General features: G+C 40.2%; 1 protein-coding gene across 4 annotated transcripts in view; it reads right to left on the reverse strand.

Annotated features, from left to right (window-relative positions):
* Positions 1–24,672, reverse strand: part of RNF125 (ring finger protein 125) — a 58,786-nt gene that overhangs the window by 28,915 nt on the left and 5,199 nt on the right. For all 4 annotated transcript variants that reach the window (XM_082416231.1, XM_082416233.1, XM_082416232.1 and 1 more), the window contains exons 2-3: positions 6,503–6,656; positions 2,096–2,190 (exon numbers count right to left, since the gene is read on the reverse strand). In XM_082416231.1, coding sequence (XP_082272357.1) covers positions 2,096–2,190; positions 6,503–6,656 — 249 coding nt within the window. The remainder of the gene's footprint in view (positions 1–2,095; positions 2,191–6,502; positions 6,657–24,672) is intronic.

The following is a 24,672-nucleotide window of genomic DNA, read 5'->3' on the forward strand; positions in this document are numbered from 1 at the left end:
ATATATACATAAAAAAGTAAAATATCTCAATAATTTATATATTGATTACATGTTCAAAGGATAAGACTTTGGCTATATTCAGTTAAATAAAATATATTACAAATTAATTTCACTTGTTTCTTTTTACTTTTTTGAGTATGGCTATTAGAGAATTTAAAATTACATATGTGCTCTGCATTATATTTCCATTGCACAGTGCTGCCTTAAATTCTTAGGGACAATATGGAGGCTTGGAATTTTTTGCTCACTTTCCATTGTAGATAGAACTTCCTGTTCCCCAAGACTTGTATTCTGGACAAGCTCCCTGCATAAGAATTTTTAAAATTTGAATTATGTAGTAAGTTCTTCCATAAAGCAAAGATTTCTATCTTAAATGCAAATATTAATCTATCCTGTAATACTGATTAATCAACAACCCTTCTCATTTTCTGTTATTTCAATTCTTTATTATTTCATTCTAACTAGCAGGAGAAATTAGTATTTAAATTGGTTTAGTATATTTTATTTTTATTTTTATTTTTTAGCACCTTTAATTAATTAATTATTTATTTATTTTTGGGGCTGTGTTGGGTCTTCGTTTCTGTGCGAGGGCTTCCTCTAGCTGCGGCAAGCAGGGGCCACTCTTCATCGCGGTGCGCGGGCCTCTCATTATCGTGGCCTCTCTTGTTGTGGAGCACAGGCTCCAGACGCGCAGGCTCAGCAGTTGTGGCTCACGGGCCCAGTTGCTCCGCGGCATGTGGGATCTTCCCAGACCAGGGCTCGAACCCGTCCCCTGCATTAGCAGGCAGATTCTCAACCACTGCGCCACCAGGGAAGCCTGGTTTAGTATATTTTAAAATTTTCATAAAACCTATCAACCTTACAATCAAACCACACAGAATTCATACTCTGCCTACAGCTAAAATACTCACTTACAATTTAACAGAATGGTATAATCCTATAATAAAATGTACATTTGCAAAGTAATCTCTAGTAAAATGAGAGGAATGGGGTGATCGTTTAGACTTTTGGGTTAGGAAATTTAAGTTATATTTTGAGTAGTATATTTTCTTTTTTTAAACATTTTTATTTAAGTACAGTTGATTTACAATGTTGTGTTAGTTTCAGGTGCACAGCACAGTGATTCAGTTATATATATATATATATATACACACACACACATATATATCTCATACATATATATTCTTTTTCAGATTCTTTTCCCTTATAGGTTATTACAAAATATTGGGTATCTATCCCTGGGCTATACACGTGTTTTCTTAAAATAAGCAGAACTAACATTTATCTTCAGGAGAAAAGAAGAAATTATACTGAATACCTCTTTGGATAGCTGCGTTCATAAGAAGATTTAATGGTTTCAAAACCATCATCCCTATGCAGGAGAACACAAATCATTTCTTTATTTCTTTAGCAGAGGCAGATGCCAAACTTTTTAATTCCTCTGCCCATCAGGAGAGTAATAACCCAGATTTCTTTCTTTCTTTTTTTTTTAAGAAAAAATAATTAATGATCAATATCCTCCATTACACCTACTAGCCACCTCCATCCTTCCTCCAGCCCCATATAAGATTACCCAGCAAACAGGTATAGGATTCAGAATGCCTGCCCCACGCCTGTTCTTTCTTTTTAGAAGACATACTGAGATGTCACTTCGTCCCTTCTAAAGAGAAACCAGCAAAATGAGAGAGAATGAGCTGGGGAACTGAGAGGAGGTGATGGAAAAGTAAAAACAACAACCTCTAAACCATCATCTACTTCAGGACTCTATTAGTCACAAAATAAAGCCTAGCAGAAATTGAACAGTTCTGCTTTCTATTTTTGTATCTTCTTCCACATAAACTTGTCTGAGGAAGTTTCCACAATCTCTCCAGTGTTCAGTTGGTTCTCCCCATACAAAGTTTTCAAAGCAGAGAGAGCAAAATTCTTTTGTAATTATTCCCATTAACAAATGATTACCAATAATAGGTATTATGGTTAGAAGCCAAAACATAACTACATACATATTTTCAGCACAAAAATGTTAAGCTTTCTGGCTCATTAAGTTCTTTATAAGTGTATCAAATTTAGCATTAAACTAAATTGTACTGAAACAAACCTTGTTGCTGTCTCTCCAAGTTCTTGTAGTGGTCCATACTTATCTATGTACTTCTGACATGTTCTTATGTGTGCCCTCATTTCACTGAGGCAAACCTATATAAAAGCAGATTAAAATAAGCTCACTGTTGAAAAGGGGCTCATTTCAGTCAATGAAGTCTTTTGTGACCCAGCTTTATTGCTTTCCTTATTTCAAATAAGGTCATAGTGTGGGGTCAGTTGATTAAAAGGATGCAATCATGATAATAGTACAACCAATTTAAGGCATTATCAAGAATAACACTATTTTAAGTAGTTTTTTTTTTTGGCCACGTCACGAGGCATGTGGGATCTTTGTTCCCCGACCAGGGATTGAACCCGCACCCCCTGCATTGGGAGCGTGGAGTCTTAAACACTGGACTGGCAGGGACGTCCCAAAAAAAACCACTATTTTAAAATATTCTTACAACTAGAAGACCCAAAAGCTGAGTTCTTGAATTTGGTTCTTCTAGAAAGTATATGTTTTTTAAAGTGGAAAGATGTATATTAAAGCAAGTTTACTTTTTTTGGATACTATTACCTAAATCGGTGATGGAAAGAAGGAAGTAAGGAAGAAAAAGGGGAGGGGAAAAAGAGCAAAAGGAAGGAAAGGAAAAAAAGTAAAAAGAGAGATAGAAAGAAAGAAAAACAAAGAGAGGTAAAAAGAATAAATAGATGGATTTTAGAGATGTCCAGAGTAAGTAAAAAGAAACCCTGTGCTTCAGGGAAAGATATAAATACCATGGCTTTATAATACATCCAGTAGTATTACATGAATTCACAATATACAGTATACTTAATGGCCCCATTAAGAGCAAACATAAAGGACAGCTACTGCAGTCCATTTTTATCAAGGCAGAATAAAGAGCCCTTGTCCTTCCAGATATACATTCAGATTTCCTAACCATGAGGGATCTGTTGCTAAATAACACATACTCTACTAAATGTGTCATTAGAAACTCTGATAAGATCTTGTGCTAAAGGAAGCTCTGTACAGCTGTAAGGTGGCCGACCCACCCTGCTTCATTTTGCCCAAGCTACGGAAGTTAAACCTCAGACATGAAATCTACCATGTCAAGAAAACAGTTATAACTGTCACAAAAGACAAAAATAAAAGCAAATGGGGGGCTTCCCTGGTGGCACAGTGGTTAAGAATCCACCTGCCAATTCAGGGGACACGGGTTCGATCCCTGGTCCGGGAAGATCCCACATGCCGTGGAGCAACTAAGCCCATGTGCCACAACTACTGAGCCTGCACACTAGAGCCCGTGAGCCACAACTATTGAGCCCGCGCACCGCAACAAAGAGTAGCCCCCGCTCGCCGCAACTAGAGAAAGCCCGCACACAGCAATGAAGACCCAATGCAGCCAAAAATAAATAAATAAAATAAATAAATTATAAAAAAAAAAAGCAAATGGAAAAGTAAGAACAAATCCTTGCTTTATAACTATCCATCTAAAAAGATGTAAAAGCTAGGACCGATCTAGACATCTGTCTTAAAACAAAATGTTTGGGACTTCCCTGGTGGTGCAGTGGTTAAGAATCTGCCTGCCAAGGCAGGGGACACGGGTCTGGGAAGATCCCGTGTGCCACGGAGCAGCTAAGCCCACGCGCCACAACTGCTGAGCCTGCACCCTAGAGCCCATGTGCACAACTACTGAAGCCCGCGTGCCTAGAGCCCTTGTCCCACAATAAGAGAAGCCACCGCAATGAGAAGCTCACGCACCGCAACGAAGAGTAGCCCCCACTCGCCGCAACTAGAGAAAGCCCACGCACAGCAACGAAGACCCAACGCAGCCAAAAACAAATAATTAATTTAAAAAAAAAAAAACAAACGACAGACTGTTTTACAACTTCTAACATCCAACTTTGCACATCAGTGCTCTCTCATCTCCTTATGACTTGTTTAAAGTTTCTTTCTTCTTCTTTATATTCCTTGATCAACAAAGAGACACGTTCCTCACATAAATTAGCAATCTGGGGACTATGCCCTGACAGATGAATTGATAAATTCATAGAGCGTCTACCCCAGACACAAAACTGTGAAAGCCATGGTCAGAGGTGGCAGAAGGAGCACAAGCCACTGAGCTTGCGCTAAAGGTGCTTATCATCTAATGGAGGAAAAACAAACAAACAAAAGTTGTGAAGACAAGCAGACAGGAAACTGTTTGATACTGGGGACTGGAATACTAAAGCCAGGCTCGTGGAAGGGAGGTAGGGAGGACTCTGAACAGTAAGAAGAGTTGAAAATGTCTGTAGAAGGAATGGCGGTATTCCTGACAAGAGGAACAGATACAAGAAATACCTCAAAGGAAAGATCAAAATACTTGTGAATAATCAGAAATGCAGCGGGGTGAGAAAAGGAAGGGGATCTCCACCCAGGATAACTGAGAGAATGCTCTTGCTTCTGACAGGTACCAAAGGTGGGATAAAGAACTGGAAGACAAAATAATACACGGAGTTTGATTTTGTGCATGTTGAATTTTATTTTATTTTATTTTTTATTTTTATTATTTTTTAAAATTAATTCATTTATTTATTTTTGGCTGCATTGGGTCTTTGTTGCTGTGTGCGGGCTTTCCCTAGTTGCAGTGAGTGGGGGCTACTCTTTGTTGTGGTGTGCTTCTCCTGTTGTGGGGCACAGGCACTAGGCGCGGGCTTCAGTAGTTGTGGCACGTGGGCTCAGTAGTTGTGGCTCATGGGCTCTAGAGCGCAGGCTCAGTAGCTGTGGCACACAGGCTTAGTTGCTCCACGGCACGTGGGATCTTCCCAGACCAGGGCTCGAACCCGTGTCCCCTGCATTGGCAGGCAGATTCTTAACCACTGCGCCACCAGGGAAGTCCCCATGTTGAATTTTAAATGATGGCAAAATATCAAAGTAAAAATAATCAGTAATGATATTAAGAATGTGAAAAACTATTGATTTTGAGCATTTACTATGTTCCACAGTGCTAAAAACCACTTAGGTTTTGTTGTTTACCTCTTTACAACCACCCTGTGACACGAGCATTACCTTTTCCCTCAATTTAAAAGAGTCAAACAAAAACTTAGATTGATAACTTGTCCCAGATCACAAAGAGTAAGGGAGAGAATTAGTGTTTAATCCCAGGATGTCTGACTCCAAAGACCATGCATGGATTCTGTAATCAGGCAGCCACGAATAGATTTTTGAGTCTTACAAAAATATTCAAAAATGCATTGAGCATTTATTATGTGCCAATCACTCTTCAAAGTGCTGGGTATACAGCTGTCAATAAAACAGTCATGGTCCTTACCCTCATGGAATCTTGTGGGGATAATGGATAATGGACATTAAATTTAAAAATTCACAAAAGCATAATTACAAATGGTGATAAGTGCTACGAAGAGAAAGCACAGACTGCTAAGAGAAAGTGTAACAGGCTATATTTTAGATGAACAATCAAGAAAGGTTCTCTAGAGAAATTCAGATCTTCAGTACACAATCTCTCTTTTGATCTCTAGACTGGTAATACCTAAATATCCTTCTGTTAGCAGTTCAAATTTAATGTATCTAAGACTTAACTTTGTGGATTCTTCTCTAAATTTGCTCGCCATATTAGCACCTTCACCTACTCATCTCAGAAACTCGGGGAGCATTTTGATACCTCACTGTCACTCACCTCCACATCCAGTTAATTATCAATTTCCTTCAATCCCTCTCCAGAATACACCTTGAAACAACTTCTTATTCCATACCTAATGCTATTACCCTAACCCAGCTTCCTTAACACCTACCCTAAAATCCACTAAATTGGCTTCACCAATCCTGCTTTTGCCCCCTCCAAACCATTTTCCACACACATGCTAGAGTGATATCTTAAAAATATAAACCTGATCAAAAGCTTATACTTTTTCTATGACTCACTACTGCATTTAAGATAAAATCTAGAATCTTTGTCACAGCTTCTAAGACCTCACATGATCTAACCAGGCTAGCATAGTAACAACAGAGGAAAACTGCAACAAGGAGGAAGTGGTCAACAGAGATAAATACTGCAAAGCCCAGAACAGTAGAGGTGGAATTATGCCACTGGAATTGAAAATAAAGCTATTCATTGGGTGGGCTGCAACAACATAGCAGGAATGGAGGCCACATAATAGGGGGTCATGGGAGTAATGGGAAGAGAGGAAATGGAGGTGGTCAATGAAAGCATTTGTTTGAAAAATTAGGTGATGGTGGGCATCAGGTGACTGCTGTCCAGCGGCCCATACATAGGAAACCAGAGGAAAGGAAGAGGAGAGGCTGAGACAATAAACTTTGGAAAGTCGGGGTAGGATGAGGTCAAAGGCATAGGTGAAATGACTGGCTGCAAAACAATTTTCTCAGAGTTCTAAGCCGGTAACTATGAGCAAAGGCAGGGTCACATACCAGGGTGTCACACTCGGTGCAATTCTGGAACTCGGATTTCATTTTCTTGGCTACATCAGTTGCTGGAACTCCTTCAGAAGGAAGATATGCCCGGCAGTAAGGACAGGTCCACTTATTGTTCTTGAGACTGGTAGCAATGCAAGAACGGCAGAATCTACAGGACACAAACCAAGAATACATCACTTTCCTTAACAGTATAAAGGAGCCACCACTAGGTGTTCATTTATGGAAACTGTATTTTAATGACACCTTGTACACTAAGAGCTGTTCTGCCAAACGAAAGCTCCATCTGCATCCTACAGCTGCTGGGGAGTCTCTTACCTTCCCTGCAAGACCTCCCTGGGGCCACACGTTCTCACCACGTGTGCTGCACGCATTTAAACAGAAGGTGACAGACAAAGTGGTGAAACAGCCTTCCTACAAACAGAATGAAAACTATAACTCAAATATTGCCAGCCATAAAAAAGAATGAAATAATGCCATTTCAGCAACATGGATGGACCTAGAGATGATCATACTAAGTGAAGTAAGTCAGAGAAAGACAAATATCACATGGTATCACTTATATGTAGAATTTTAAAAAATGATACAAATAAATTATTTCCAAAACAGAAACAGACTCACAGACATAGAAAATAAACTTATGATTACCAAAGGGGAAAGGGGGAGGGAGGGACAAATTAGGAGTTTGGGATTAGCAGATACATACTACTATATATAAAATACATAAACAACAAGGACCAACTGTATAACACAGGGAACTATATTCAATATCTTAATAACCTATAATGGAAAAGAATCTGAAAAAGAATATATCTATATCTATATCTAAGTGTGTGTATAAATGAGTCACTTTCCTGGATACTTGAAACTAACACAACACTGTATATCAGCTACACTTCAAAAAACCCCCTATAACTCAAAGGATATCTAACGTGTTCTTTCTTTTCTTTAATCCTATTTTATCTTAAAATCTGTGGGGCTGGGGGGAATAGGTCTTTGCTCTGTGAGCTTCTGTGTGTTAGATAAGAAAACAGCAGCAAGTTGAAGAGGTAAAAATACGAAACACGTTAAAGTCTTCATAAAATAATTTTAAACTCATCCTCAGATGCAGGAAATTATCTAATCAAAACTACCACTTTAGGAATGTCCTCCATGTCAAGAGATATATTCTCTGTTTACTTAAAGATGATCATGATAAAATCTTAACACAGTCAACGGAATTCACAGAAAATCTTGACCTATCTATGGGAGCTGCTGAAGGCTACACATGCACAGAAGTAAAAGTGAGCATTTCAATAGGTTATACACATTAGCATGAGCTGACAGCTCTTAACTCAGCATGTAATATATATTTGCGAATATTTATACACAGCAAAAGTTAAACTGTTTAAGTAAACTATACATACTGAAAAGTTCATATATCATAGGTATACATACAGCTGAATGAAGTTTCACAAACAAAATTCCTAGTATATTAGCCATTACTGATTCTTTTTTTTTTTTAAATTAATTTATTTTCGTTTTTAGCTGCGTTGGGTCTTCGTTGCTGCGCGCGGATTTTTCTCTAGTTGCGGCGAGCAGGGGCTACTCTTCTTTGCGGTGCGCGGGCTTCTCATTGGGTGGCTTCTCTTGTTGCAGAGCACGGGCTCAAGCACGCGGGCTTCAGTAGTTGTGGCACGCCGGCTCTAGAGCGCAGGGGCAGTAGTTGTGGCACACGGGCTTAGTTGCTCCGCGGCATGTGGGATTCTTCCCGGACCAGGGCTCGAACCCATGTCCCCTGCATTGGCAGGTGGATTCTTAACCACTGCGCCACCAGGGAAGCCCAGCCATTACTGATTCTTAAAAGTACTCTCTTCTGCCTCTGTTATAAAATTCTTATATGCACACAGAGGATGCTTACGTCTTCATTGTTCTTGAGGCAGATGCCTCAGGAATGCATCAAGAATGCCTTCTTGATGTTGATGCCTGCCCAGCACCCATTTCCCCTTTTTCTTGCCATAGCATCCTGATTTTGCTCTGCAGGAACTACACCTCTTATGAGATACAATTTGGTGGGACCTCAATCCAGGTGCCCATAATCCCCTGCTGAAGGCAGAGCGCCTAATGTCGGCCACACTAAGTAAACCCTCTCTCTGGGAGATGAATACTAAACAGAGTGACATAAAGACTGATTCAGCAACAACTTGATAGGACTATCCTGCTCTTTATTTAGAAGCCCAGATCTGCCTGGGTTCCTACCCTTTTCTTCCTGGGTGTTTTTGTTATTAATGTCATTTGGTAACTTTATATTTTGATATAATTTCAAATTTGATACACTGCCTTTTTTATTTACAAAATTTTAAAACACTTCCACATACCTTAATTCATTTAACCTTAATAAATCCCTATGAAAGATTTATTTCCTTTATAGATGAGGAAACTGAGGTACGTAAAGGTTAAGTAACTTCAGCAAGGTCACAGCTACAGAAAGTGCCCGAACTTTGTTGACCTTAAGCTGGGGTTTCCTGACTCAGAATTCAGTGACCTATCTTTCCACAACCGCAGCTACCCCAGTTGGAAAGAGCAATACTTTCAGAATCAAAAGACCTAAGTCTTCTGCTGTATTTTACTTCTGCCTCAGGTGATTAATTGTAAGTTCTAAGGCACATTTGTCCTTGCATTTCCTTTAGTCCCTAAGAATTGGTTCTCAAAGTGTAAGCTTTGAAGGGTATCTATTACAAATGGTCCAAACGCTCAACTCATAATTAACACTTCTAATACAACACCTGTGGTTCTGACAGGACTTCTTCGTTTATATAATTTAGGAGCAAGCAGATAACACTGTGTTTCTTGTCAACTAAAAGTCTTCCCCCCTTTCTCACAGTTTGTTTGAGTTTTATGCTAATACAAACAGAAGATGAATATTGGTGCCAAGGGACTTCCCTGGTGGCACAGTGGTTAAGAATCTGCCTGCCAATGCAGGGGACATGCAAAACAAACAAACAAAATATACTGGTACCAAGCCCCGTGGTGGGCACTGATACACATCAGCTCATTTTACCTCATTTCGCTCTCACAGGAATCCTAAATGCTGCTTTCTCCTTACCCTGACTGATAGCAAACTGAAGTTCAGAGAGGTGTAACAACTTGCCGAAGTCACAGAGCCAGAAGACAGTAGTATTTTTATCCTCAAACTGTTTTGGGAGAGGCTCAAAGTTTTTAGTCTTTTTTTTTTTTTTAAATACATTTATTTATTTATTTATTTATTTATGGCTGCGTTGGGTCTTTGTTGCTGTGTGTGGGCTTTCTCTAGTTGCGGCGAGTGGGGGGCTACTCTTTGTTGCCGTGCGCAGGCTTCTCATTGCGGTGGCTTCTCTTACTGTGGAGCACAGGCTCTAGGAGCACGGGCTTCAGTAGTTGTGACTTGCAGGCTCAGTAGTTGTGGCACACGGGCTCTGTGGCATGTGGGATCCTCCCGGACCAGGGCTCGAACCTGAGTCCCCTGCATTGGCAGGCGGATTCTTAACCACTGCGTCACCAGGGAAGTCCCTGTAGTCTTTTTTATAATTTTTTTTTAAATTTTTATTTATTTATATTTATTTTTGGCTGCATTGGGTCTTCGTTTCTGTGCGAGGGCCTTCATCTAGTTGCGGCAAGTGGGGGCCACTCTTCATCGTGGTGCATGGGCCTCTCACTGTCGTGGCCTCTCTTGTTGCGGAGCATAAGCTCCAGACGCGCAGGCTCAGTAGTTGTGGCTCACGGGCCCAGCTGCTCTGCGGCACGCGGGATCCTCCCAGACCAGGGCTCGAACCCGTGTCCCCTGCATTGGCAGGTAGACTCTCAACCGCTGCGCCACCAGGGAAGCCCCGTGTAGTCTTCTTAAAGACACTTTAATTCCTCCCAGTGACAAGCAGAGGCAGCAAAGGTTTGAGATCACTGATGTAGCTGTATAAGCCAGTGGGCTTTACCTAGGGTACATTTCTGCTATTATTTTATAAATACTTCATACATGTTTTTGTAACTATGATTGATAACCACAACAATGGAAACTCCTAGTAGATATTCATGAAAAGTAGCACACTTGAGGCATTAAAATAATTTTTTTTATTGGCGTATAGTTGCTTTACACTGCTGTGTTAGTTTCTGCTGTACAGCAAAGTGTATCAGTCACACGTATACACATATCCCCTCTTCCTTGGACTCCTTCCCATTTAGGTCACCACAGAGCATTGAGTAGAGTTCCCTGTGCTATACAGTCTGTTCTCATTAGTTATCTATTTTATATGTAGTAGTGAATATATGTCAGTCCCAATCTCCCAATCCATTCCACCCCACCCTTACCCCCTTGGTATCCATACGTTTGTTCTCTACGTCTGTGTCTCTATTTCTGCTTTGCAAATAAGTTCATCTATACCATTTTTCTAGATTCCACATCTATGGTTTAATATACGATATTTGTTTTTCTCTTTCTGACTTACTTCACTCTGTATGACAGTCTCTAGGTCCATCCAAGTCTCTGCAAATGGCACAATTTTGTTCTTTTTTATGGCTGAGTAATATTCCATTGTATATATGTACCACATCTTCTTTATCTATTCCTCTGTTGATGGACATTTCGGTTGCTTCCGTGTCCTGGCTATTGTAAATAGTGCTGCAATGAACACTGGGGTACATGTATCTTTTTGAATTATGGTTTTCTCTGGGTATATGCCCAGTAGTGGGATTGCTGGGTCATATGGTAGTTCTATTTCTAATTTTTTAAGGAACCTCCATACTGTTCCCCATAGTGGCTATATCAATTTATTGAGGCATTTTAAAAATCAGGTCCCTCCCTATAACCACCCCCACTAAGTCTGTACAGTGGTGTTATCTGTGGCATGAAACTCTCACATGAGCATTATATAGATGTCGTTGCATTATGTGAGAATATTAGTTGCCAATCCGGTAGATTAGTCAATTAACTGTACTTTTAATAGAAGTGATTATGAACTGGAGAAAACACATCAAGATTAAGGTGTTTTGGAACAGATTGAACTTACTGATTATGAGTATATAAAAACCACAACTTTTAGAAGTGTTACCATGGAAAGGTACTGGATGCTGCTGCACCTCAAGTCTCACTTTCTGGGGTGCAGAAGCAAGACTGCAGAACTGCTTAGTTCAAAAGATCTGAGGGGAACATTCTCTCCTTAAAGGTACAGTTATCAAATTCAAGTCATGAGAGCTGAAGCATCTACCATCCTTACCCTAGCACCTTGGCGTGAAAAGTATACAAGTGATCATTTTTTGAATTGTCTAATCAGAATCCTCACAGGGCTATTCAGCTTTAGGTAGTATATATTATATAACAGGGCACAGAGACAAGATAACTCTAAACTAAAACCTCTTAGAAAGCAAAGTGTAGAAGTGTATATAGAGTGTGAGCTTCTTACAGGTTTGTAGATGTGTAAAAACATCTAGGGTAAAGAAAATAAGAACATTTATCTACCTGTTGGAGAAATGGGAACTGGAAAGAAAGGGGTATATGGTGGAAGAAGGGTATTTTCACTGTCGAATTTTAAGTGTGCACCATATAACCTTATTACCTACACAATAAACAATTCTTTTAAAAAGTTAATTACCTACAACCACTTGGGATAAATGGTCTGGTAGTGTCTGATAAAACAAAACTTACAGACACCCCTTGACCCTGCAGTACCAAGCCCATGTTTTACTCGAGAAGTTAAAAAAATATATCCATTTGTATTCAGAAGGAATGTTTTCACAGTAGACCCAACCTGGAAATAACCCAGATATTTATCAACAAGAAAATGAATAAACAACCCATGGCACATTCCTACAATGGAATACTACACAGCAATAAAAAAGAACAAATTACTGATACAAGCCATAACATGAATGACTCTCAGAGACATACTAAGAAGCCAGACACATGAACTTATCTACAAAACAGAAACAGACTCACAGACATAGAGAACAGACTTGTGGTTGCCAAGGGGGATGGGATGTGGGGGAGGGAAGGACTGGGAGTTTGGGATTAGCAGATGCAAACTATTATATATAGAATGGATAAGCAACAAGGTCCTACTGTATAGCACAGGGAACTGTATTCAATATCCTGTAATAAACCATAATGGAAAAGAATATGAAAAAGAATATATATAAATATAAATATATGTAACTGAATCACTTTGCTGTACACCAGAAATTAACACAACATTGTAAATCAACTATATTTCAATAAAATAAATTTTAAAAAAAGAAGCCAGACACAAGAAAGTACATCTTGTGTAATTCCACTTATTTGAAATTTTTGAATAGGCAAAACTGATCTATGATAGGGAAAAAAATAACACAACAGTGATTGCCTATGGGGGTACACGGATGGGGATGGCTGGGAAGGGGCATAAGGGAACCATATGAGGGGTAATGAGACTATTCTATATCTTGATAGGGGTTTGGGCTAAACATTGGTCAAAGCTCTGCAAATGTTATACCTAGGATGTATGCATTTCACTCTATGTGTAATTTACCTTTAAAAAATCCCATAAACAAATTGTGAACTCTGGTTAATATTATGCATGCTGATATGAGAAGGGGTAGAGTATGCTGATGTTTGTAACCTACTCTAAAATGCATCAAAAAAATAAGATGGATTGATGGATGGATAGGTATGTGATAAAGTGAGAGGTAAAAGCAAATACGGCAAAATTAACAATTGTAGAAATAGGTATGGATATATGGTTGTTCACTGTACAATTCTTTCAACTTAGCTGTATGTTTGACATTTTTCATAATAAAATGTTAGGGAAAATTAACCACCTTACTATGACTTAATTTTTTTTTACTTTTCAGAAAAATTTAGTTGGAAAACAGGGAAGGGAAATGCTTGGAGGATGAGAGACCTGAAATATTTAACAGAATGTGATTTGAAGAGAAAAACATTTTTAAAAATGATATTTTTAAGAGCATCCAGATTCCGTGTGAGGAAAAGATTACTTTGCATTTATGATTATTTAAATAAGTTTAAAGAGCACAGAACAATTTGAAAGATAATAAAAGGCTGAAGGGAGAGAAAACAAAACTTTAAAAAAATGAATTCATGTGGCTTTTAGCAAGAACAGTTATTGCATGGTTATAATGAAGATTTATAAAACATGCACAAGTCTCCCCAGACCCAACCATACAAGCATGCATTCACTAATGAAATTTTCACTAATAGCTTATGATTGCCAATGTTTGACATGCCAGAGATGAAACCATGGCAGTGCCCGAGGTCCCTGCTCTCAAGAGTTCTAGGAGGAGAGAGGAAATGAGCAGGTAAACAAAAAGACTGGCAAACGATAAATGCTCTGAGAAGAAGAAAACAGTTGACAACAAAAATTGAGTGGGTGGGGCAGAGGGAGCAGTGAGATGGGTGGTCCCTGAGATGACATTTGAAGGCATCAGTCTTGGGAAGATCTGGGAATGGTTTTCCCAGCTGAAAACAGGGACCATTTTGCTGAGGTACAGAAAGCCAGCGTGGTTGAAATGCAGGGGGCCCAGGGGAGGGTAATTGGCAATATGTGGGACAGTAAGGTAGGTAGGAGACCAACCATAAAGCCGGAGCTAAGCGTGATGGGAAGGCACTGGAGGGTTTTAAGTGGGAGAGTGATACGACTTGATTTACATTACATAGATCACTGGGCTCCTGTGTGAAGAATGGATTACAGAGGTACGAGAGTCACGGCTCAGAGCCCGTGTTAATTCCATTGTAAGGGTTGGTTCAAAAGAGGATGGTGGCTTAGCCCAGCAAAGTAGCAGTAGACAGTGTAAGTGGACAGACAGATTTAGTATTGATTTGGGAAGCAGAGGCAAAAGGGCTTACCATATACCAAATGACAACAAATATATGCCCCATTATGCTAAGTGAAAGAAGTCAAATACAAGACTATTTACTGTATGACTCCAAAGCTCAGTGACAGAAAGCTGATGGGGTTGCCTGGGGCCCAGGAGTTTGGGGAGTGGATTGATTGTAAAGGATTCGAGGGAACTTCTTAGGGTAATGCAACTAACTGTTCTAGATCTTGTGTGTGGTGGTGGTTATAGGATTGTATACAATTATGTACTGTATCACCTCAAGAAAGCTGAAAAACGCAACCCAACTAAACAAAAAATGCCCCAGTGACAACAGGTCAGTAACTACAACACTGCATGAGAATCACAGAAATACACACAGCACAGAACCATTCAGAATCCTGTAGGGGTCCCTCCCACACAGCCCCAGGTACAGAGTAGCTACTCAGTAAATGGTCAGTAGATTGAAATAACTAAATCAGTTATGAGCAATGGGCCAAAGGGGAATTTTCTGGGCAGGGCCCAATGTTCCCATTAATAAATAAATGTTGTGTCCTTCTGGAAGAACCCAAGGGGTGAAAATGAACACAAACCCCAGAGATAAGAAATTCCTATTTGTCTATCCCCCTCTCTCCCTCCATAAGGTGGCTGAGAATGACGAATCACAACAGACATGATCAGAATTAGGAGAATGTAGGGGAAAGACAGAAGTCAACTGCATTTTTTTTAAAGACAGATTTAATGTTTTCAAAAATTCTGAATGAGTTGTCATTGCCTTTTTTTTTTTTTTTTTGGCTGTGCCTTGTGGCATGCGGGATCTTAGTTCACTGACCAGGGATAGAACCCGTGCCCCCGGCAGTGGAAGCACAAGTTGTCATAGCTTTAAAATCAGATTTCACACACAAATTCAAATTTCTGGCTTCTCTTGAAAAGCTAAGTCTCCTGCAACTCTGGACTCATTTCCCACGTGGCCACATGGCTCGGTGCCCCTTCCTGTAGACACCCATCCTCCTCGCTCACACACACCCCTTGCCTCCCCCCTGCTGAGTCTGCAGCTCCTGATGACATCAATCAGGAACCAGATAATGACTTAGAAATTTAAAGCCAGCTGGGAACTTAATTATCCCACCCCCATTGTTTATTTTATTAACCCCTTTCTGTTTCTCTAATTAAGTGATTAGCAATAAAGCTCATATAAGGAAAGGGCAGCAAGGTATTGGAGGAAAATGGGGAAAGGGTTGTTGAGGACACTGGGTAAAGTTATGCACGCAATCTTAAGGGGGAAAACTGCACCCTAAGTATAGGAGAATTAAAGAGGAAAGGGCTGTATTAGGGACTCCATGGGGCCTAGGGCTAGACAGGCAAAATAAGTAGCCAGAGGTGGTCCCTAAATGTGGTTCTGGAAGAAGCCCTTGGCAACATGTGGTTGGTCTAACATTTTCATTATGTTCTCGACACTGGGCTGCCTCACTGTGGGTAGGCCAATATGAAGCTGAATGAAAATCTTGGGCTCCCTTGGGGAGTTGGAACATATAAATAGAATAAGGGGAGTTGCAATTGTTATTCGAAGGGAGGATGAGAGTCTCGGGCTAAAATACTCCAATATAGGACAATACACACACACACACACACACACACACACACACACACAAACACACACAACCAGTCTCCCTCTTCAGTGATCCAATGATGGATCGATCAGCCTGGACAGTCCCAAGCGCAGCTATTCTTAGAGCACAGGCCTTCAGCCACTGTCCCTCAAGATTTCCTTGGAGGTGTTTATGTATTCAATTAGGTTACGCTCAAAGTCCATCCTGGGAATCATTCAGCCTCCAAAAATTGACTCTGCATATCTCTACACTCCTTTACGTGTTGATTTTTATATTTAGCCCCCTAAGGAAAATTTTATTTCCTTTAATCTACAGTCTTACAGGGGTGCCTCTCTATAACCCTCAAACACTGTCCTCAACTTGCAGTATCTTATGTCAATTAAATAGGGTTATCTGAGGCTGTACTTCTCAAATCTTAAAATGCATATAAATCACATGGGCATCTTGTGAAAATGCAGATTGCGATTCAGCAGATTTGAGTTGGGGGCTGAGATTCTGCAATGCTGCTGGTCCTAGGACCAGTAGTCAGGTGCTAAAGAGAATCCCGGTGTAAAAACTCAGTCTGCTACATTATTTAGGTTCTGTTTGTTGGAGAATATGTAATTTAATAGATCACTAATATTTAATGTGCCTACGACAACACTAATGTTGCTAAGTAACACAGAGCAGTCCAACCACCAGAGGAGGCAAATTTCAGGCCAGCTTATTACATCTTTCTAAAATTCTCGGTAATACAGGCACAGATGAGTAACCCTATAAAAGAAAGGGAGTTCAAAAACTATCATGGGACTCCTATCTATGACTCAAACTCCATAGCACCAGCTGGCTGGCACTATGAAATGGTTGTCCAAAGTTGTGCTCACCAAAGTATCCAAATTTTGTCTTTTTTTTTTTTAAATAAATTTATTTTTTATTTATTTTTGGCTGCGTTGAGTCTTCGTTGCTGCACGTGGGCTTTCTCTAGCTGTGGCGAGCAGGGGCTGCTCTTTGTTTTGGTGCGCGGGTTTCTCATTGCAGTGGCTTGTCTTGTTGCGGAGCATGGGCTCTAGGCACGCGGGCTTCAGTAGTTGTGGTATGCGGGCTCAGTAGTTGTGGTGCACGGGCTTAGTTGCTGCACGGCATGTGGGATGTTCCCAGACCAGGGCTCGAACCCGCCCGTGTCCCCTGCATTGGCAGGCGGATTCTTAACCACTGCGCCACCAGGGAAGCCCCAAATTTTGTCTTATTATTATTATTTTTAAATTAATTAATTAATTTATCTTTGGCTGCATCGGGTCTTAGTTGCGGCACGAATCATTCATTGCAGTGCACAGGCTCTTGGTTGCAGCACTTGGGCTTCCCTCCAGTAGTGGCACCCGGGCTCCAGAGCACGTGGTCTCTGTAGTTGCAGTGCGCAGGCTCAGTAGTTGCAGCACGCACGTGGGACCTTAGTTCCCCGACCAGGGATCAAACTGCGTCCCGTGCATTGGAAGGTGGATTCTTAACCACTGGACCACCAGGGAAGTCCCCCAAATTTTGTCTCAGAGTCATTCATTAATTCAAAATACTTAACACCTACTAAGCGCCAGACCTTTAAAAGGAGTGGCAATGCGGAAAGTAGCATTCCTTTATTAGAGCAATGGCTCTCAAGAGTTTTGGGTCTTGATGGTACAAAAGACTCCAATCATCCTAATTTAAGTGATGCTTACCCAAGTATATTAGAAGGAGGAAGCATTCTATATACATTTGTTTTAGCATCAGGGGCCTGGATGATTTCATCTTAAAATCAAATCACAGGTCAACAGGCACATGAAAGGATGCTCAAGATTGCTAATCATCAGGGAAATGCAAATCAAAACCACAATATCACCTCACACCTGTCAGAATGGCTATCATCAAAAAGAACACAAATAACAAATGTTGGAGACGATGTGGAGAAAAGGGAACCCTCGTACACTGTTGGTGAGAATGCAGATTGGTGCAGCCACTGTAAGAAAACGGTATGAAAGTTTCTCAAAAAACTAAAAATAGATCTACCCTATGACTCAGCAATTCCACTCCTGGGTATATATCTGAAAAAAACGAAAACACTAATTTGAAAAGATACACGCACCCCAACATTCATAACAGCATTATTTACAATAGCTAAGATATGGAAGCAACCTAAGTGTCCATCAACAGATGAATGGATGAAGAAAACGAATGGACTACTACTGAGCCATAGAAAAGGAACGAAATTTTGCCATTTGCAGCAACATGGATGGACTTGGAGAGCTTTATGCTAAGTGAAATAAGTCAGACAGAAGAAGACAGATACTGTATGATATCACATGTGGAATCTAAAAAATACAACAAACTAGAGAATATAACAAAAAAAAAGCAGACTCACAGAGAACAAACTAGTGGTTATCAGTGGGGAGAGGGAAGGGGGAGGGGCACTTTAGAGGTAGGGGATTAAGAGGTACAAACTATTAGGTATAAAATAAGCTACAAGGATATATTGTACAAAACGGGGAATATAGCCAATATTTTATAACTAAATGGAGTATAACCTTTAAAAATTATGAATTACTATATTGTACACCTGTAACATATAACATTGTACAGCAACTATACTCCAAAAAAAAATCAAATCACAGGTCAAGTATTATGTCAACATAAGTTGCAATCAGATGGGAACCTTCCACGAGCTCCCACTACTTCAATTCAACTACTTGCATCTGTGCCCATTTAATATTCTACATCCTCTTAAATGGATGAACTGTCCATTCTCCTGCCTAAGGCCAAGCCCCCCACTGTAAATCCTAGCTCCGCAATTTTCTTCTCTCCTGTGCATCAAAGTTTCCCTCACTATTGGTTCATTTCCATCAGCATACAAAATATTCCATTCTTCTTCTAAAAGAAAATTCTCTTGATCCCACTTCTTTTTCCAGCGATTGCCCAATTTCTCTCTTCCCTTTGCCTCTAAACTTCACGAAAGGGCTTTCTCTACTCCCCATCTCTATCACGTACTCGACCTTTAAAGCAGCACTGGATTCAGCGGGTCCCTCTTCCCTGGAAAATACTTCTTGCACTCACTCAGCCTCCAGGACACCTGGGGGTTTCCTTCCTCTCCTTTGGCTGCTGCTTTTCTGGCTTCCATGTCCCAGCTTCTTCTTCTTCTTCTTTTTAAAATAATTTATTTATTTGGTTGCACCGTGTCTTAGTTGTGGCAGGCAGGCTCCTTAAGAGTTGCGGCCTACATGTGGGATCTAGTTCCCTGACCAGGGATCGAACCCGGGCCCCCTGCATTGGGAGTGCGGAGTCAACCACTGCGCCACTGGGAAAGTTCCCATGTCCCAGCTTCTAAATATCAGTGGGCACCGCTGCTCAGTCCTTGGACCTCTATTCTTTTCTAACTATACTTAACTCCTTGATGAGCTCATCCAGTCCCATGGATTTATATCGAGTATATGTTTATGATTCCACAGCCCAGCTCCTCCTCTGAACTCCAAGCTCACATATCCAATTGTCCACTCAACAGCTCCACTCGGTTGTCTCAAACTTGGCTTGTCAGTAACTGAACTCTTCACGTAACCGTGATCTTCATCCCGTCCTCTTAGTCTCTCCCATCTCACTTAGAGCGGCTCCAGCCTTCGCTCAGGCCAAGCACTTTGCAGCCATCCTTGATTCTTCACTTTCCTCCACACTCCGCATCAAATCCATCGTGTTACCAGCACCTTCAAAGATATCTCTATAGCCCTACTATTCTCACCACCCCCACGGTCCCCATGCTGGCCCCGTCCTCTCCCACCTGGATTACTACGGCGGCCTCTGAACTCAATCTCTTCAGCTTGCTCCTCCCTCTACAGACTATTCTCAGCAGCCCGAGAGATGCTTTTAAATCAGCTCAAGCCATGAATCTGCTCAAAATCCTCACTCAGAGGAAAAGGTAAACTTCTTATAAATGTCCCCACACCAGTCAAACTAGCTTCCTCACCTCCTGCTTTCCTCTGGACCAACACTGTACAAAATAAGGCCCTGTTTATTAAGAGTCCATGCTTAATTAAGAATAGAAATTGAGAGAAGTAATATTTAGAAAATTGTATAGGAATCTGACAGAGTAATATTATGCTGTTGAATCTAATAACAATTTTTCAAATGACGGCTTGTATTTTATATATCTTTTTTTTTTTTATTGGCCGTACTTCATGGCTTGTGGGATCTTAGTTCCCCAACCAGAGATGGAACCCGGGCCACAGCACTGAAAGCACCGAGCCCTAACCATTGGACTGCCAGGGAACTCCCTATCTTTGGTATTTTTAAATTTCATTTTTCCACAATACATTTTTTATTTTATAAAATTATTGGTCTATGATGGGCTGGAAATTAAAACAAAACACTTCAGAGGTTCTTTACAACAGATAATTTAAGATGCACTGCTCTAAATATCCTAATATTGCAACTCCCACATACTTCCTATCTCACTTCCTTGTCTTATTTTTTTAATCCTTAACACTATACAACAAACTACATACTTAACACCTGTATCTTGTTTATTGTCCATCTTCCTCATAAGAATGCAAACTCCAAAAGGATAAGCCTTTGTGTCTGTGTGCTCAGCACAGAGCAGGCCACGCTGGCTGGATCAAAAAACGAATGCACCCCATGCAACAGTAGGTCTAACCAAACAACCCACAGCAAACTAAAATGATAATGATGAAGCTAAATAAACAATGACTTTAATTTTAAGAAAACTATGGATTCCTACTGTCTGCTTGAGCAACATGTAGGTGTGTGCATGGCTGCCCGATAGTCAGGCTTCTTAAGAGAATTCTGAAGTGTCTTCTAGTAAAGCCTGATAATGATCTAATTTTTGGTTTTGATCACCAGATTTTAATAACCCTTAAAAGCCTGTTGAAAAGATGTGATGGTTAGTCTTATGTATCAACTTAGCCAGCCTATAGTACTCAGTTTAATTCAGCACTTAAGCAAATGTTGCTGTGAAGGTATGTTGTAGATGTGGTTAACATCTATAATCAGTTGACTTCAAGTAGAGCGATTATCCTCAATAATGTAAATCAATTCCTTAAAATCAATCTCTCTTTCTCTCCATATATTTATATATAACCTATTGGTTGTTTCTCTGGAGAATCCTCACTGATAGAAAATATGTATAAATATCTATAATAAATAATAGGATAAGTAGCTTTAATATTAGGTTAAAAAGAAGTCTTTGGGATTGCGTATCTCCTGTAAGAATGAAAGCACTGTGGGCTTTGGAAGTGAAAAGGGTAAAAGGAGTCAAAATGTACAAACTTTGAGTTATAAAATAAGTAAGTCATGGGATGTAATATACAGCATGGTGACTATAGTTAATAATACTGTATTGCTTATTTGAAAGATGCTAAGAGAGTAGATCTTGGGACTTCGCTGGTGGTGCAGTGGTTAAGAATCCGCCTGTCAATGCAGGGGACACCGGTTCTATCCCTGGTCTGGGAAGATCCCACATGCCGCAGAGCAACTAAGCCCATGCACCACAACTACTGAGCCCGTGTGCCACAACTACTGAAGCTCGTGTGCCTAGAGCCCGTGCTCTGCAACAAGAGAAGCCACTGCAATGAGAAGCCTGTGCACTGCAACGAGGAGTAGCCCCCGCTCACCCCAACTACAGAAAGCCCGCGTGCAGCAACAAAGACCCAATGCAGCCAAAAATAAATAAATAAATAAATTAATTAATTAATTAGGAAAAAAAGAGAGTAGATCTTAAGTTATCATCACAAGAAAGAAAAATTTTATAACCATGTATTCTGACAGATGTTAACTAGACTTCTGGTGGTGATCATTTTGCAATATTTACAAGAATTTAATCATTACGCCATACACCTGAAACTAATATAATGTTATATGTCAATTTTACCTCAATAAAAATTTTAATATAAAATAAAATATACTAAAATTAAAAAAAAAGAATGAAAGCACTGATGTCTATTTCTGGGTCAGTTTAAAACACATCAGGAAACCTTCAGACTCTACTTAGAGAACCATGAATTTGATGATCATACTTGACCACAAATGGAATGTTTTAATCCATTTACCAGAAAGCACTTCAGAACTATCCTCAACAGTTTCATTTAAAAAAATTAGGCAAATTCTGTGACTTGGAGCAACTCAACCCAACTCAGGTCTATGGTGATGTGGCTCTTTGTACTGTATGGTCTGCTCTGGTTTGTATTTAGCTCTCTTAGGCCCATTCTCAACCTCTTGACACTTTTTGGTAACTCCCTTAGCTCCAGCCTTGAGCTCTGTCCCTAAACCCACTTTCCCAGTGCCTTTGGGACATTTCCATTTAGATGTCTCCCTATCAGACTACTGTACATTCAACAGGCCTAATTGTGAGTTCATTAACTTCCTCCTGAGCTAAACTCTGTCCCCCTATATCTCTGTCTTCGACCTTTGTCTCCCTCGGTATCTACCATACCAAATTTCTTGAATATTTCTTTTAAATGTAAATCAGATTCCGTTTTCGTTTCCCTTATGCAGTTTCAACTCATCTACTCCCTCTTTCCCCAGCTCACTGATAATAGAAAAAAGGCAGAGGTAGGAAGTCCCCCATACCTACTTTTACAACTGATACGGAGATATGAATAACGTCAGTTTGAAATGACAGACATTAAAACAGAACTTCTTAAATTAAAGTCCACCAAATGAAAAAAGAACTAAGCTAAAAGTAAGGCTATCTGGGACATCTTGGAAATGTCACAGACTTATCTTTTGTGGCCCAGTTTTATTCCAAAAGAAACACAGAGATAAGAAATAAAACCTGGAGGCTTCCCTGGTGGCACAGTGGTTAAGAATCCATCTGCCACCGCAAGGGACACAGGTTCGAGCCCTGGTCCAGGAAGATGCCGCGGAGCAACTAAGCCCGTGCGCCACAACTACTGAGCCTGCGCTCTAGAGCCCGAGAGCCACAACTGCCTAACTCCGAGCGCCTAGAGCTTGTGCTCCGCAATGACCAGAACAGCATGAGAAGCCCGCGCACCACAACAAAGAGTAGCCCCCGCTCGCCGCAACTAGGGAAAGCCCGCGCACAGCAACGAAGACCCAGCACAGCCAAAAGTAAATCAATTAATTAATTATTTTTTAAAAAGAAATAAAACCTGTTCATGGGTTTTTGCTTGCTTTACGGAATGACTTTGATGGAAATAGAAACAATGTTTTGACACCTGAAACTAACGCAACACTGTAAATCAACTATACTCCAATAAAAGTTAAACAACAACAACAAAAGAAACGTTTTGAGCCTATATTATGGGCTACTTTTACACTTTAAATACTCAAAAATTCCATTACTCACCTTATTTTACAAATGAAGAAGCTGAGATTCAAAAAGATTAACCGAAGTGATTACACAGCTGGTTAGTGGCTATGAGGCTCTCACTGTTTTACTGCATCACAATACATATATACATATTCATTCAAGGTATTGTTGCCATATTATACTTGCTTGACTTGAAACTAGTTTATAAACAGAAATTAGCATAAACAACCCAGTTCAGCAAGTTTGGAAATTAGCTTAAGTATGGGATAATGTAGAGGTTTCATTTGCACTTCCTCATTTTCCAAATTAAGTTCAATGGAAGAGAGTAATTCATTTAGGAAGTACAAACAGTGTTAGGAAGGCTCACCATCCCCAGAGCAGAAGGGACTCTAGTTAACATTTACAAAGTGGAAGAGGCCCAAGTAAATTTGCCAAAAGTAGGAATATGGAAATTCTGCCCCTGGCCAGAACAATGGACATAGATTTATCAAAACAAAGAACAGTAAAGTGAGGGAAGGCAATTTGTCCAGCCCTTATTGTGCTACTTCATGACTATTTTTCCAGTTGCTGGTTTCCTATTCACTCTAACAAAGAAAAAGATTAAACAAAGGATTCAACATTTTGCAAATTTATATTACTCTTTAGCAGAAGCAAAACACTGCACACACTAAGTTATAGCATTCAAAATCCAAACCAGGGAAAACAATAAGATAACAATCTCCAATAGCAAAGCTGCCCAGTTCAGTTCTACAAAAGAAAATCTTCCAAGACTTGAGGCCCACTGTGTGTCTTCGGTGCAACCTAAAAGTTTTAATGCTAATACAGACTAAATTTAAAGGTAGGTATCCTGAGGTTATTACTGCTCTGAACTAATCAAGGTATTTCATATAACGCAATAACATCTTGGCTTTCATCTTGGCCTTGGGGAATTATGTCAATGAGCTACATCTGGACAGCTGGGAAACAACGTCAGTAATCAGACAGGAGGTAAATTAGCCTTGAGTTTAAAGTACAGAGCTGAAACAACAGGCCCTGAAAATATGGCCACAAAAGAAGGCCCAGGGACACTCTTTCTTTAAACATTGTGTGGGCTGCAGATTTTTCTCCCTGGCTCTCTGCTGGGCTTTTCGGTGTTGAAAACTGCTTCTCAGATACTAGGCTATAGGTGTCAAGGACCACCTAAGTCCTTTTAAAGACGGTTTGTGAACTTGCATTCATGATTTATGATACTTCTTTTTTCCTGGTAAGCCAGAAAGCACTGCCTCGGGGCTTCATCAAACTAGTTAGTCGGCGGTCCAGAGAAGACATTAAGTGGGTTTCCACTCATTCTCTATGAAATCCCCTCCCCCACCCGCCCCCCACCAATCTCACCCCCACACAGTCACACACCCACGCATCCACGGAAAGAAAGCTTTTAAGCAAATAGAACACAAACTCATAGATCCAACCCCTATTACTAATTA

Source organism: Balaenoptera physalus, assembly GCF_965194825.1.
Source record: "Balaenoptera physalus genome assembly, chromosome: 12".
Lineage (NCBI taxonomy): Eukaryota > Metazoa > Chordata > Mammalia > Artiodactyla > Balaenopteridae > Balaenoptera > Balaenoptera physalus.